General features: G+C 42.6%; 1 protein-coding gene across 1 annotated transcript in view; it reads left to right on the plus strand.

The window, feature by feature from the left end:
* LOC109931675 (bile acid receptor) overlaps positions 1-15,581 on the plus strand; it is a 152,145-nt gene that overhangs the window by 67,113 nt on the left and 69,451 nt on the right. Inside the window, exons 2-3 of the mRNA XM_048612082.1 lie at positions 13,938-14,001; positions 14,125-14,270. Of these exons, the coding sequence (XP_048468039.1) occupies positions 14,174-14,270 (97 nt within the window). The 5' untranslated portion in view covers positions 13,938-14,001; positions 14,125-14,173. The remainder of the gene's footprint in view (positions 1-13,937; positions 14,002-14,124; positions 14,271-15,581) is intronic.

Here is a 15,581-nt window from a genome sequence, read left to right on the forward strand (position 1 = left end):
GAAGTGAGTCCCGGTGCAGCTCGAGGGGAAGTCAGTCTCGGAGCAGCGCGAGGGGAAGTGAGTCCCAGTGCAGCGCGAGGGGAAGTGAGTCCCGGAGTAGTGCGATGGGAAGTCAGTCCTGGTGAAGCGCGAGCGGAAGTGAGTCCCGGTGCAGCGCAAGGGGAAGTGAGTCCCGGTGCAGTGTGAGGGGAAGCCGGTCCCATTGCAGCACGAGGGGTAAGTGAGTCCTGGAGCAGCGCGAGGTGAAGTGAGTCCTGGTGCAGCGCGAGGGGAAGTAAGTCCTGGTGCAGAGTGAGGGGAAAGTTAGTCCGGTGCAGTGCGAGGGGAAACAAGGCTTGGAGCAGCACGAGGGTAAGTGAGTCCCGGAGCAGTGCGAGGGTAAGTGAGTTCGGAGCAGCGCGAGGGTAAGTGAGTCCTGGAGCAGCACGAGGGTAGGTGAGTTCGGAGCGGCACGAGGGTAAGTGAGTCCCGGAGCAGCACAAGGGTAAGTGAGTTCGGAGCAGTGTGAGGGTAAGTGAGTCCCGGAGCAGCACAAGGGTAAGTGAGTCCTGGAGAAGTGCGAGGGTAAGTGAGTTCGGAGCAGCACGAGGGTAAGTGAGTCCCGGAGCAGCACGAGGGTAAGTGAGTCCCGGAGCAGCACGAGGGTAAGTGAGTGCCGGAGCAGTGCAAGGGTAAGTGAGTTGGGAGCAGCACGAGGGTAAGTGAGTTCGGAGCAGCACGAGGGTAAGTGAGTTCGGAGCAGCGCGAGGGGAACTAGGCCTGGAGCAGTGTGACTTGCTTTGCTGCAGCTGAGTGCTGGTGTGGAGTGGACTGGAGGCTTGGAGCAGAGCAAGTCAGCTGTTGGACAGGAGCCTGGCACAGGCTCTCAGACCATGTGCTGAACTGCTGTTATTTGAAACTCTCTACCGGACCGTAATATCAATCCTTTAACTATGTTTAACTATCTCATTCCTAACTTATTTTTTAGACACTAAGTAATGCTACTGTTTTTCCTTCGATTCCTCTTTTGTATCCAAGACTTGTACCTATGCACTTATACTTAAGATGGCGCCATTAGAGGCAGCCATTGTAAAAACTTTTCACTATACTCCTGTACTTCTGTACTGGGGTACACATGACAATAAAGGATATTCTAATTCTAATCTTGATCATTTGTGTTGTTATCATTGAAGTCCCACTCTCAGAGTACCTGTGTCACACTCAGTGCACCAAAAACTGGCATTCAACACTGAAGAGAACTGATTCATTAGTTGACGGGGCTGGGGCGGGCTGGAATGATAAGAGGTAGATTTACAGGAGGTTTCCATGCTTTCTTTGGCCTGGTGATGAGACACTTCATAGGATCCAGAAGCAATGCTAAGGTCTCCAAAGCACTGTGCCATCACCTCTGCTAAGTGGGGCCCAGGGCAGGGGTTACATCAGGACTCTAGGAAGGATACTATGCCCTCAATGGGGGCTGGACACAGGGCTGGAGGCCCAAGCCAGAGGTACCACCCAACCCCTGCTCCTGTGGGTGAGATTGGAAGCATGGTGGTGATGTCTGCAGCATTGGATGTAAGGTATGATTACATGTGAATGACTATGTTAGGCTGTTACTTGACTAGTCTGTGAGACAGCTCTCCCAATTTTGGCACAATCCGCCAGATATTAATGAGTAGGTTTTTGTAAGATCAACAGGCCTGTGCTTGCTGTTGTCACTTCTGTGTCTTGGTTGATGCCAGTTTCAGTTATTATATCAGACTTCATGGCAGTTTACACAACTGAATTGCCTGCTTGGGCATTTCAGAATTACCCCACACCCTCCCATTTTAACTCCAACCTTAGACAAAGGCAGCACTTATTGGCCCTAACGGTGACAGCAGTCATGCACTTTAATCATCTGACTCCTTTCTAGCTGGATCAGATGATATTTGCAACATACCTCAGTTGGTTGTTGTATCAGGAGATCAATAAGGCTTTGAATTGCAAGAGGGCTGAATACATTTCATTCTCTCTTGTCAAATTAAACCAGGCAGAATACGCACACAGTGTTGTAGGTTTCCTCTTGGAAAAGGGTGCCTTTGGTCACATGTATGTCATATTGTGGGACCATGTGTCAACTCTGCGATGTTCTACTTCCTGGAGATGCAGTTAGTGTGCAACCCTTCACAGCATCTGATGCACCATCCCAACAGAGGTCATGATGTTTTCATTCTGTGGTAGTCTGTTGGACATCTGCATTTGGTTCATCATGATAAAGGGAAGAAGTGGCTATGGATTCAGATGATTTGTGAAGCTGGAGCACACAGCAGAACACTAGGATGTTTCTGCTGCCTCGGCTGCTCTGGGGGGAACCCTGTATACATGACAGCGCAGGTGCCAAGGTCCATCAGGCTCTGCTCCATTATGTGTGCAGCCATTGCCATCAGTTGGCTGGGAGGAGGAAGAATGGAGGAGACAACCCCATTCTGACTGAGCTGTTTGTGATCAGCTCATCTGACTATAATATCAGTGAACCTCAATTACTAATATACAAATTCCTGTAGGCAACCTTTCCTCTATTACTATTACAGCATCTACTTGTCCACAATGATGAAATAAAAACCACCACAGAATAAGCTTTCAAACCAAAGTTACATCTCAGTCCATCCCATATTGTGTACAGAGGTCATCTTTGTATATTCCCTTAGTGCCTACTTTCAGGTATTTTTGTTTCACCTAGTGTTTCCCCAATGCCTGCAGCTTGGCTGGTGGGAGACTGTTGACCTTCTGTGGGAGAAACTGTTTATCACCTTGTAAGTTGACCTTGAGCATCTTCAGCCCCACAAATCTAGTTTCAGACTGCACAAGGGCTGGTTGTGTTGGCATGCTGACAGGTCCCAGTAAAGACACTGGCAGAGTGACACCAGTGGAAGGGTGAAAGCTATCATCCTGAGGAAGGACAGCAACTTTATGGTTGAAGAAGACACTGTTAGTCTCCCAAAACAATCCTGGTTGTCTGTTGGAGGACAGTTTCCTGGACTGATGTAATATCTTTGAACATGTGCAAATGCAGCCTGTTGGCAACGCTCTGAGCCCATGCAGCAGCAAGTTGATTTTGTATGACTTCAGTTTGAGCTTCTAAGCCAGACATTAAGGTGGTTTCTGCTTGTTCTACAATGAAAACTGAATCATGCCTGCAAGTATTATGATGGAGCTTAGCAGCACTTTCTCACTGTGCAGAGGAGCTTCACCATATATTCAAAGTTCTGTGCCAAATTATTTCCAGATTACTCCATTTGACATTGGCTGCATGGTTTCAAGCATGCAGAGCTGCCAATGCACAACCAAACAGTTTGTTATGCATTGTCAGAAACCTTCTGTGTAACCGGCATCATCACTCCTTGCCTGAGTTACCTGGCAATTGTGTACAATGTCATCCTCCAGTGAGCTGATATCTGACTATCATTGTCCTTGGTCCTGGCTACAGGCCACACACACCATGTGCAGATCCCACTTAAGCTATTTTCTGAAAAAAAAACTACAGTATCACTCGAAGCTGTGAGCGTAGGAATGAATCACATGGTTTTCTTCATGACCATCTTCGTACTGTTGAGCCTCACTTTTGCACCAGCACCTGTCAGGTTGCACTTGTTGGATAGCAGAAAGGAGAACAACACAAGGATAAAGTCATAGTGGCAGTTGGAAGAAATTAAGAAGTGCATGCTTTCACTAAGTACAGCTTGTAACTCAGAAGAGACTGTGGGATAAGGGGGAATTGCCCAACCCTAATTGGCCACAGGGCAGCTGACAGTCAACTACGTTGTTGTGAGTCTGGAGTCACATGTAGGCCAGACCAGGTAAGGATATTAGTTTCCTTCCCTAAAGGGCATTAGTGAACCAGATGGGCTTTTCCAACGATCAATTCACGGTTATCATTACATTCTTAATGAGGAGAAAGGGGTTAAATATGAGATTATCTTCATCTTCCTTGATTTCTGCCCTGCTGCTTGGCACAGCCTTATCCACGGCCTTGCTAATGACCACTGTCTCCTATGTTTCCAGTCATATTCCACCTTTTCCTACAAGTGAGAGTCAAGTATGTCACCAAGTTGGTTGTGATGTCTTGATGTGGCTATCTTGGCTGAATAGCTGGTAGTGTGAGCAAACTGTGACCTGTGGGTGTGAAGCATTGGAGTAGCACCAAGTCTACAGAAATGAAGTGAAGATGTAACAGTCAATTATGAGTCATGATTAGTAAAAACTTTTGGTAGATGAGTGTTGGGGATATTTTTGATTTGATTTAATATTGTCACAAGTACCTAGGTTAGTATATGTTGGCATGCTGACAGGCTTCAGTAAAGACACAGAGTGACAGCGGTGGAAGGGTGAAAGCTATCATCCTGAGAAAGGACAGCAGCCTTGAACTTTGTACCAACAGAAGTTTTGTTTTGCATGCAGTACAGGCAGATCATACCATACAAAGTGTACTGGCATAATAGAACTGAGCAAAGAATACAATGTTACAGCTGCAGAAAAGGTGCACAAACAGCAAGATCAACATTAAATTTTAAATTTGAGAGGTCCATTCAGAAGTCTTATAACAGCAAGGAAGAAGCTGTTCTTATTCTGTTGGTATGTGTGTTTAAGCTTTTGTATCTTCTGCCTAACCGAAGATATTGTAACCAGGGTGGGAGGGGTCTTCGATGATGTTGGCTACCTTCCTGAGGAAGCAAGAAGTGTAGATGGATTCAATGGATGGAAAATTGGCTTGCATGATGAACTGGGCTGTGTTCACAACTCTCTGTAGTTTCTTATAGTCCTGGGCAGAGCAGTTTTTTTAACAACTCACTGACGGGATGGGGGCATATCTGGCTAGGCAGCATTTATTGCCAACCCTAATTGGCTACAGGGCAGTCAACAGTCAACCACATTGTTGTGAGTCTGGAGTCACATGTAGGCCAGACCAAGTAAGGATGTTAGTTTCCTTCCCTAAAGGGCATTTGTGAACCAGATGGGCTTTTCCAATGATCAATTCACGGTCATCATTACATTCTTAATGCCAGATTTTTATTGAATTCAAATTCGCAGCAAGATTCGAACCCAGGTCCCCAGAAGATTACCTGGGTCTTCAAATTAATAGGCCTCTGATAATCCCACTAGGTCATCACCACCTCTTGTGGTCATATCAAGCTGTGATGCATCCAGATAGAATGCTTTCTTGATTTGACTTGATTTGATTTATTGTAGTCTCATGTACCTAAGTACAGTGGAAAACTTTGTTCTGCGAGTAGTACAGGCACATCATAGCAGGCAAAGACATACAGATCATGGAGTGCTTAGACAGAGTGAGGCATTCTATGGTGCATCCATAAAAATTGTTAAGAGTCATTACGGACATGCCAAATTTCTTAGCCTCCTGAAGAAGTAGAGGCGTTGTTGTGCTTTCTTGACAGTAGCATCAACGTGGGTGGACCAGGACAGATTGTTGGTGATCATCACTTCCAGGAACTTGATGTTCTCGACCATCTCCATCTCAGCTCCATTGTTGTAGATAGGGGCGTGCCTTACACTCTGCTTCCTGAAGTCAATGCCCAGCTCTTTCATTTTGCTGATGTTGAGGGGGAGATTGTTATCTTTACACCATATCACCAACACTCTGTCTCCTTCCTGTATTCTGTCTCATCATTGTTTAAGACTACAATGTTGGTGACATCAGCCAACTTGTAGGTGGAGTTAGGAAGGAGTTTGACCACACAGTCATGTACCGTACAGGAGGTATAGTAAGAGGCTGGTAGTCATTGAGGCACACTCAATGGGGAGGTGATGGCCTAGTAGCATTATTGCTGGACTGTTAGCCCAGAGACCTAGGTAATATCCAGGGGACCTAGTTCAAATCCCACCACTGCAGATGGTGGAATTTGAGCCCAATAAATATCTGGACCTAGGAATCTAATGATGACTATGAATCCATTGCTGATTGTCAAGGAAAAACCTATCTGGTTCACTAATGTCCTTTATTCTCTGCATGATTTTTCTTTGGGACCGGGATGCTGGTGGTCTTCTTGAAGCAAGTGAGGACTTCAGATCATAGTAGGGAGAGGTTACAAATGTCAGTGAATACTCGCACCATCTGTCACGTGCACAGCCGGGTCGCCATCTGGGCCAATCTATGTGTTCACTCTCAGGAAGGCCAATCTGCTGTCTGTTGCAGTAACCGAGGGAACAGGTGCAAATGAGGCTGTCGGGGCAGGTGACATCGTCTCACTGACCTTCTATTTGAAATGAACGTAAAATGCATTGAGCATATCATTTTGTTCATTATTTTGTTCTGCTTTGCTTTGTAGCCCATTATGTTGTGTACACCTTGCCAGAAGCAGCACGTGTCTGTGTAGTTAGTTTGGGTCTCTAGCCTAGTCAGAGATTGCCTCTTGGTGTCTCTGATGGCTTTATGGAGGTTGTATCTGGATTTCCTGTAAAGGTCAGGGTTATCTGACCTGAATGCCTCATGCGTGGACTTCAGTAGGCAATGGATCTCCCAATTCATCCATGGTTTCCAGTTGGGCAACATTCAAATTAGCTCCTTTGGCACGCGGTCTTCTAGACTTGCTGATGGAGTCTGTAATGGTAGTGACATTATCATTTAGGCCGACCGTTACGTTCCTGAATATGGACCAGTCCTCTGATTCCAAGCAGTCTCATAGAAGCTCTTCCACTGTATCGCGCTACTTTCTGTCCTGGGTCTTCACATTTCAATTTGTGCTTGTAAGCCAAGAGGAGGAACACAGCATTGTGATCTAATTTATCAAAGTGTGGACGGGGCATGGAGTGGTAGACATCTTTGATGGTTGTGTAGCAATGATCAAGGATGTTCGGACCTCTGGTGGTACAGGATGGCATTTTGATAGCACACTCTTGAGGTTCGCCTAGTTGAAGTCACTGGCTATGATGAGCAAGGCCCTAAGGTATTCCATCTCAAGTCTATCTGTAGCCGATTATATTTCATCAAGGTATTTAATCTCAAGTCTATTCGTAGCAGTATTTATTTCATCAAGTGCACTCTTCACTTCTGCAGGGATTGGTATGTAGACTGGTGTCAGGATAGGCTGGAACTTTTTCACTGGAGCATAGGAGGTTGAGGGGTGACCATATAGAGGTTTATAAAATAATTGGGGGTATAGATAAGGTGAATGGCAAGTGTTTTTTTCCTAGGGTGGGGGCTTTCAAGACCAGGAGGGATATTTTTAAGGTGAAAAGAGAAAGATTTAAAAAAGACATGAGGGGCAATTTTCTTACATAGAGAGTATTTGGTGTGCAGAACATACTTCTAGAGGATGTGGTGGATGCAGGTACAGTTACAATGTTTAAAAGATGTTTAGATAAGTATGTGAATAGGAAATGTTTGGAGGGATATGGGCCATGCAGGCAGGTGGGACCAGTTTAGTTTGGGATTATTGTCGGCATGGACTGGTTGGACTGCAGGGTCTGTTTCTATGCTGTATGATTCTATGACAGCAGAGGTTAACTCGCATGGCAGGTAGTGGGGACGGCACTTCACTGTTAGATATTCTAGGTCCGGGGAGCAGTAATTCACCAGGCTCGCCACAGCACGAGGTATGAATTAGGAGGCAGATTCCATTGCCCCTTGCCTTACCCGAGGAGCAGTGTGTGAGGTTAGTGGTGCAGTTGGTGGGATATGACACTCGAAAATATACTCATCAACCTTGGCAAATTATGTGATATCACGGGACATTTTGTGGCACTGTATATGGGTTCTAGGAGTCAGACTGCTCAGGTTACCACTGCAGCTCTCTGGGTCCATTGCTTTTTCAAAGTTTGTCTGGAGAGGCCTTGGATAGATGATATCGCTTCTGTTCTTTAGCCCCCAAAACAAAGCTTTCAATGTAGTACTGGAAAATCTTGTAGCCAACTCTCTGCCCTGTTATGTAATTACTGTTTCCCATATCAGATTCGTAACTTCCAGAATCTGCTTTAGCCATAATGCACCTCTCCCAGAAGAGGTGCAGGCTGCCTTTAAAAATTTGCTGGTTAGCTTTAGTTCAGTCTAGCCTCTCATATTCTGCGCCCTCTGCTTAGCCATACAACTACTGAACAGTGCACTTATCACTGGCTATCATTTAAATTGTGTGTTCCCTCTTTTACACACACACAGAGATAGCATCTCTGTTCAAAAAATGATCATGATTAACATTACTTGAATAAACAGTCGAAATCTGTCTTCGAGATTCGCTCCAAGAAAGTACAAAACAAGAAATAACAAGAAACAGAATTAAAATAATTAAAAACTCATCTACACAGTAAAAAAAAGGACCATTCATTGACATGTTTGACCATTATTTTATGAAATATGTTCACAGTATTGTTTATTGAAAAGCCTTTTTGGGCTTTAAAAGTTTAAGATTTTCAGAAAAAATAGGGACTGTGACTTTTTCAGAAATCATTTTGACAGAGTTGGCAGGCGGTCTGACAATGCTGATCATTAACATACAGAGGCCTAGAAAATAGGAGCAGGAGTAGACCATTTGGTCCTTTAAGCCAATCTTGCTCTTTAATATGATCATGGCTGATTTTCCTATTCAGTAACCTGTTCCCACTTTCTCCCCATAACCTTTGATGCTTTTAGCTCTAAGAACAGTATTAATTTCTTCCCGAAAACATTCAATATTTTGGCCTCAACCACATTCTGTGGAAGAGAGTTCCACAGACTAACCATTCTCTGGATGCAGAAGTTTCTCCACATCTCAGTCCTAAATGGCCTACCCCATATTCGTAGACTGTGCCTCCTGGTTCTGGACTCCCCAGTCATCAGGAATGTCCTTCCTTACCCTGTCTAGTCCTGTTAGAATTTTATACGTTTCTATGAGATTCCTTCCTTAGTCTTCGTAATGAATATAGTCCCAGCCACTCCAGTCCCTGTCCATACATCAGTCCTGCCATCCCAGGAATCATTCTGCCGAATCTTCACTACACTGTTTCCGTAGCCAGAACATCCTTCCTCAGGGAGGAGACCAAAACTGCACACAATACTCCAATTACAGCAAGACATCCCTGCTCCTGTACACAAATCCCCTTGCCATGAAGCCTAACATACCACTTGCCTTCTTCATTGCGTGCTGCACCTGCAATTTTTATTTTCAGCGACTGGTGTACGAGGATATCGTGTCTTGCTGCATCTCCCTCTTCCCCAATCCATCACCATTCAGATAATAATGCACCTTCCTGTTTTTGCTAAAATTCCCATTAATGGTGTCACCAGAAAATATAACAGGCCAGTGTGGATAATTTAACTTGAAATTCTTGACATAAGTATGCAATCCATATACCTTTTGCAATGTATTATTATTGATTCCAGTGACTGAGCAGTGGAATAAGCTTGTACACTGTCCACTCATCTAGTTCTGTTACCTGGTATAAATGGCCCTTGGCACTCTCAGTCATGTGTATGTGTCAATGGATATGAACCCACAGCACAAAGGTGTTTCTAATTTTCCTTATCTAAACTAAAGTAGAAATCAAAGTCAGAAAGGAAATGAAGATGCTAAGTGTGGAGAACAGAAATATCACACTTGTACATCAATGTGTGCTGTTCTCAAATTGGATAATGAGAGGCTTATACTGTACCTGACCTGACTGAGTGAGAAAAGAAATAGATTTGTTTATACAATTCTCATTGGTGTTATCTATCTCTATAATGAGGACAAAAATATAAATTTAGGAATTAACAGAGGGCATTTTGGCTGTATAATACTGGAACAGAGGACATTTATCACTGTGAGATTGTGCAATATAAACAAAGTCACTGAAGTAAGAAAATAGATACCAGAGGGAACACTCTTAGTATCCGTAAGGGATTAATTAGTGCGATGTTCCAGTTTTGCTCAACAGTATCATGACTGATGAACAGTTGATCATTTCTGTGCATAAACAGCTTAGGATATGCTTATATTGGTGTCAAAGGGAGAACAAGAAACAGCAGGCTCCTCTTATGGCTCAGTTATTACAAATAATACAAGTAGTTGATGCAGACCAAGGGGAGAACTTGGATAGCAGAGGTTTAGCTGGTTAAACTGGGGCACAGGAAGCAATAACTGTGCTGAAATGGGTAGTTTTAAGACATACTCAGTATTTGACTTCAAAAATACAGAGAAATAATGTAGAGGATTACTATGTATACTTATACAGCTCACTGATGAAAATGATTTAAATTTTAGGTCACCCTGTTCCTGGAAGTGTATCTCAGATAGATGTTTAAAGGATGGGAGACATGTGAGACAATCATGAAGGCTGACCTGCAGATGGTGGGAGGTAGTCAGAAGGGGAAGCGGGAGGAGGTAGCAGGAAGGAATCTACTTGTATGATGTAAGCAGTCACCAGGAAGGCTGAGGAACCAGAAGGTATGCTCTTGCACCACTAAAACTCACATTTAAGATTCCATAGCTGTGCTCTTGTGGAATTACACAGATAGTTTGTTTATCCTGAATACAGCTGACCTGGAGTTCAGAGCAGCCTGCTTTCAGGAAATGGATTTGAAGCAGGCATGGGGCTCCTTATATATAGATGCCTATTCCAGGAATGAATTCTAGCAATCTAAAATTTTTCCCATATGATGTGCAGTGTGTGACCAGTGCAGAATCAGATTGGACAGCTAAATGTTTACTTTTCACCTGTAGAATGAACTCATCATCCTTGAGTTAACTGATTTCAGCTAAAGGGGCAGGAGAAGTATTACAACAGAAACAGTTCCACTTGATTAGAGTGGAAAAAATTGACAAGACTCAATCACCAGCAAAGGGATGGAAAGCATCGGTGACGAAGTAGCACTTTGAAAGAACATGCTGAAAAATGCTCTGATGGTTCCAGTAGGACTTCATTATTGCCTGAGTCGGAACACGGACAGAGAGCCTGATTCAAGAGGAGTTTTTGATATGATTGCTGTTAACACCATGACAGCAGTTAACCCAGTGTGGCATCAAGGAGCCCTAGTAAAATTAAAGTCAGTGACAATTCGAGGAAAATTCTTCACTGGTTGGACTATATCGAAAACAAAGTAAATGTTTGAAGTTGTCAAAGGGCAATCATCAGTTTGGACATTGCTGCAGGATTTTCTCCTGGCAGCTTCCTAGGCTAAACTATTTTCAAATGCTTCAGCATGAGTTTAGAAATGTGGATGTTTGCTGACAATTGGACAATATTTGGTTCTATTCACAACAACTTGGAGAATAAAACAATGGGGCATATGGTGGGATGTTAGCAATATTGACTTTGAGCTGATGGGTGGCCAGTAACATTCATGCTACACAAGTTCTAGGTCACAACCATCTCCAAAAAGAGTCTAACAAGTTCTCTTTCACATGCAATGATGTTATGTGTCAAATCTCATATACTGGTGCTCCTGGAGTATACTATTTATCATAAACATAACTGTACCAGTCACATAAATACTTTGGCTAGACCAGATCAGAGACTGGGTATTCTGCCAGAATTGAATCACATACCTACTGCCCCAAAGCCCACCCGCCAATTGCAAGGCACAAATCAGGGGAACGATGGATACTCTTCATGTGTCTGGACTATAAGATCATCAGAAATACTAACTGTTTAGTCTATCAAACCTGTTCCATGATTCACCAAGTTCAAGACTGACTTGTCTGTAGCTTTAACTTCACCTACCTGCCTGTCTCCCACAAATTTTAACTCCTTCATCAATCAAAAATTTAGCCTTAAATGCATTCAATAACCTAACCTCCACTGGTCTCTGTGGAAGAGTAACAAAGACTAACAACCCTCTGAGAGAAGAAATTTCTCCTCATCACCACCTTAGATTTCAGACCCCAGATTTTGAAACTCTGCCCTTTACCTCTAGACTTCCCCACAAAAGAAACAGCCTTCTGGATTCTGTCCTGTTAAGTCCCCTCATAATCTCATATGTTATCACCTCTGAATCCCAATGAGCATGGGCTAACTTCTTTGACCCTTCCTCATAAAACCAGCTCTTCAATTCAGGAATCCGCCCCAAAATTACCTCTTATGTAAGTGTATCCTTCCTTTAATAGGGAGAACAAATCTGTACATGGTACTCCAAGTGCATTTTCATCAATGTATTATGCAGCTTTGCAAGGCTTCCTGATTTTTGCACTCCATCCCCTTTACACTAAAGACTAACATTCCATCTGCCATCATAATGTTTGATGTACCTGCAAGCAAACTTTTTGTGATTCAAATGCAAAGACACACAAAGCCCTATTCTGTAGCACTCTTTAGAGTCTCTTTATTTAAATAATATTCTATTCTATTCTATTCTTCCCGCCAAAATGGGCAACCTCAAATTCTCCCAGATTACACTCCATCCACCAATCTTTTGCCAAGTCACTTAACTTTCTATATCCCTTTGCAGATTCCTTGTATTCTCTTGGCAACTTACTTTTCCACCTATCATTGTATCATCAGCAAATTTGGCTATGTTCAAGTTATTAACATATATTGTAATTAGTTGAGGCCCCAGCAATGAACTCTATGGCACTCCAATAGTTACAGTATGACAAGGACCCATCATTTCTGAAAATGACCTATTTATCCCAAATCTCTGTTTCCTGTTAGTTACCCATTCTTCTGCCCATGCTAAAATATCATGGGCAATACCATGCACTCTTACCTTGTGCAGTAAACTTTTAAGTGGCACCTTATTGAATGGCTTTTGGAAATCCAAATACAGTCTATGTACTGGTTCTCCTTTATTCAACCTGCTCGTTACAGCTTTAAAGAACTCATTCAAGTTTGTCAAATATAATTTCCCTTTCACCACAACAGTGCTGATTCTTCCTGATGATGTAATCATTTTCTAAATGTCCTGCTGCTATCTGCTTTATAATAGATGAGTTTAACTCCAACAAAACTCAAGAAGCTTGAGATCATTCAAGTCAGGTCTGGCAGCACCTCTGGAAAGAGAGAGAGAGGAGCAAGGGAGAGAGAGAGAGAGACAGTCAGACAGAATTAATGTTTCGAGTCCAATATGACCCTTCTTCAGAGCAGTTCTGATAAAGAGTCATATTGGGCTCAAAACATTAACTTTTTTTTACTGTTAATCTGCTGAGTTCCTCCAGCATTTTCCTTTTTTAAATTTCAGATTTCCAGCATCCACAGTACTTTGCTTTTGTCATTCAAGACAGAACAGCCTGCTTAATGAACAATCCGTCTGCCACCTTAAACACTCCCTCCCTTCATCACTGTTGCACAGTTGCAGCAGTGTGTTTCATCAACAAGATGAACTGCAGCTACTCACCAATGTACCTCCAACAGTACTCTGCAAACCCTTGACTACCACCACCTAGAAGGGTAAGGGCAGCAACAACACCACCACCTGCAAATTTCCCTCCAGGTCACAATCTATTCTGATGTTGAACTACATTACCATTTCTTCACTGTCATGAAATCAAAATCCTGGAAATCTCTCCCTAACAGCGGTGTGGATTTTACCACACCCAACATTTTTGAAGCAATTCATGAAGTGGATCACCACCATTTCTTGTTGGGTAATTAGGGGTTGCTATTAAATGCTGACCTTGCAACAACCCATGCACCCTGTGAATTAGCATTTTTAATACATTCTCTTACTATAACTTGTGGTATTTTTATGGTGAACATGTCAAATTGGAATGTAACCAAATTCCATCTGAATGCAATCTATAATCAATTAGGAGCACATAATAAAGAAGACTGGTTACTTGTGATAATATGGAGCAATACAAAACGCATGTAAAATATAAATAGGAAAAAGTAAATCTAATCTGATAATTGTCATGGTTAAAATCTTCACCACTGAGGGAAAATGCAAGATAATACTGCCATTCGAATGTAATTACATACTATTTCTTGATAGATTTGCATACAACAATTGTTTGTTTTGATAGAATCGTTTCTGATGAACGATATGCTTCATTATTTTATATTTTTATGTGTAGATTCAGAGAATAAGAAGATACCATCATTACTGATTTCTTACTGCTGTGTGGCAATTACATATGGGTAGGTATGGTGCAGGGTATACAGCCTAAACTTTTTTGATGATAATACTTACATCTTCATTGTTGCTGTATTTCAAATTTGAATAATTAACATCTGTTATGACTGGTATTCTTCTTTTTACAGCCCATTTCAAGGAATTTGTTTTAAAACCCAAACAATAAACAGTACATGAATGAAACACTGGACAGGGTCAGAGGCCAACATGGCTGCACACAACCACTTAGCTCTCTCAGATGGATACTGCCTTGCAGAGCCACCCCAGCTTTATGGTATGTATAAATTCGTCACTGTTTCACTGTACATCTTATAAATGGAAGATAAGAGGTCAGATAGGTTCAACAAGATATACACAATATATCTGTTTAAAGCAGTTCTCCTGAATATTTTTGGACAGAATTCCCACAAGCAAATTCTTTTGTTGTTGAGCACACACTAAGGTCATAAAGCAACAGGAGAAAACAGTGGCACTTACCATAATTAGTAATAACAAGAAAAAGGTATCCTTTGTTAATACCAATAAACAGCCTGGAGTCAGTTTCAGGTGCACTCTCCAAGACTGGTTTTCCCTCAGGCAGCCGTTTCCATCACCATCACGACTAGGACTCAGGGTAATCTAGCCTGGAGATTGCCTGTCAACCAAAAACCTGAGTAATTCCATTGAATATGGTGCTAGGAGGTGCAGAAATCTTACATCCCCATTTAACCACTCTGTCAATCAGTGTTGCACCTACCCCCTGAACTTTCACCCATTGGGTTACTCCCTAAACCCCATTCCTAGCTTAATTCCAACCCTTATAACTCCAGGCTCCCAAGCTGATTGCCACCTTCGAACCCTATAGCTCTAGGCTTCACACTTGCTTCTGACTCCTGCAGTTCCAGGACCACCAACCAGATTGCAACCTCTTTCACCCATCAAACCACATCCCTCATGCTGAGCATGACTCCTTTTTTGCATGTAGTCAGGTTTTCCACTTTGGTGGGAAGAATAAAAGAGCAGAATATTATTTAAATGGAGTGAGCCTGCAGAATATAATGGAACAGAGGAATCTGGGTTTCCTTATACATGAATCATTAAAGGTAAGCATGCAGGTAAAACGAGTCATTAGGAAAACAACTGGAATGTCGACATCTATAGTAAGAGGAATGAATTTAAAAGTAGAACGGTCTTGCTGCACTTACAGGGCATTGGTGAGACTGCACTTGGAGTACTGTGTACAATTTTGTTTTCTTTACTTAAGGAAGGATATACTTGCATTGCAAGCTGTTCATAAAAGGTTCACTAGGTTCATTTGATGGTTGAAGGGCTTGTCTTATGAGGAAAGATTGAATAGGTTGGACCTGTAGGTATTGGATTTTCAAAGAATGAGAGTTAATCTTATTGAAACCTGCAATATTCTGAGGGGCCTTAAAATGAGGCTTCCCATTTAAGATGAAGATGAGGAGGAAGGTCAAGAACTCTCTCCGCTGGGGAGTAGTGAAAGTTGATTATTGGATATATTTAAGGCTGAGTTAACTGGATTTTTTGATCCACATGAGTGTCAAAATCAATGTGTGGGAAGGCAGAAGAATGAAGGCTACAA

The sequence above is a fragment of the Rhincodon typus genome, chromosome 25 (genome assembly GCF_021869965.1).
Source record: "Rhincodon typus isolate 14 chromosome 25, sRhiTyp1.1, whole genome shotgun sequence".
Taxonomy (NCBI): domain Eukaryota; kingdom Metazoa; phylum Chordata; class Chondrichthyes; order Orectolobiformes; family Rhincodontidae; genus Rhincodon; species Rhincodon typus.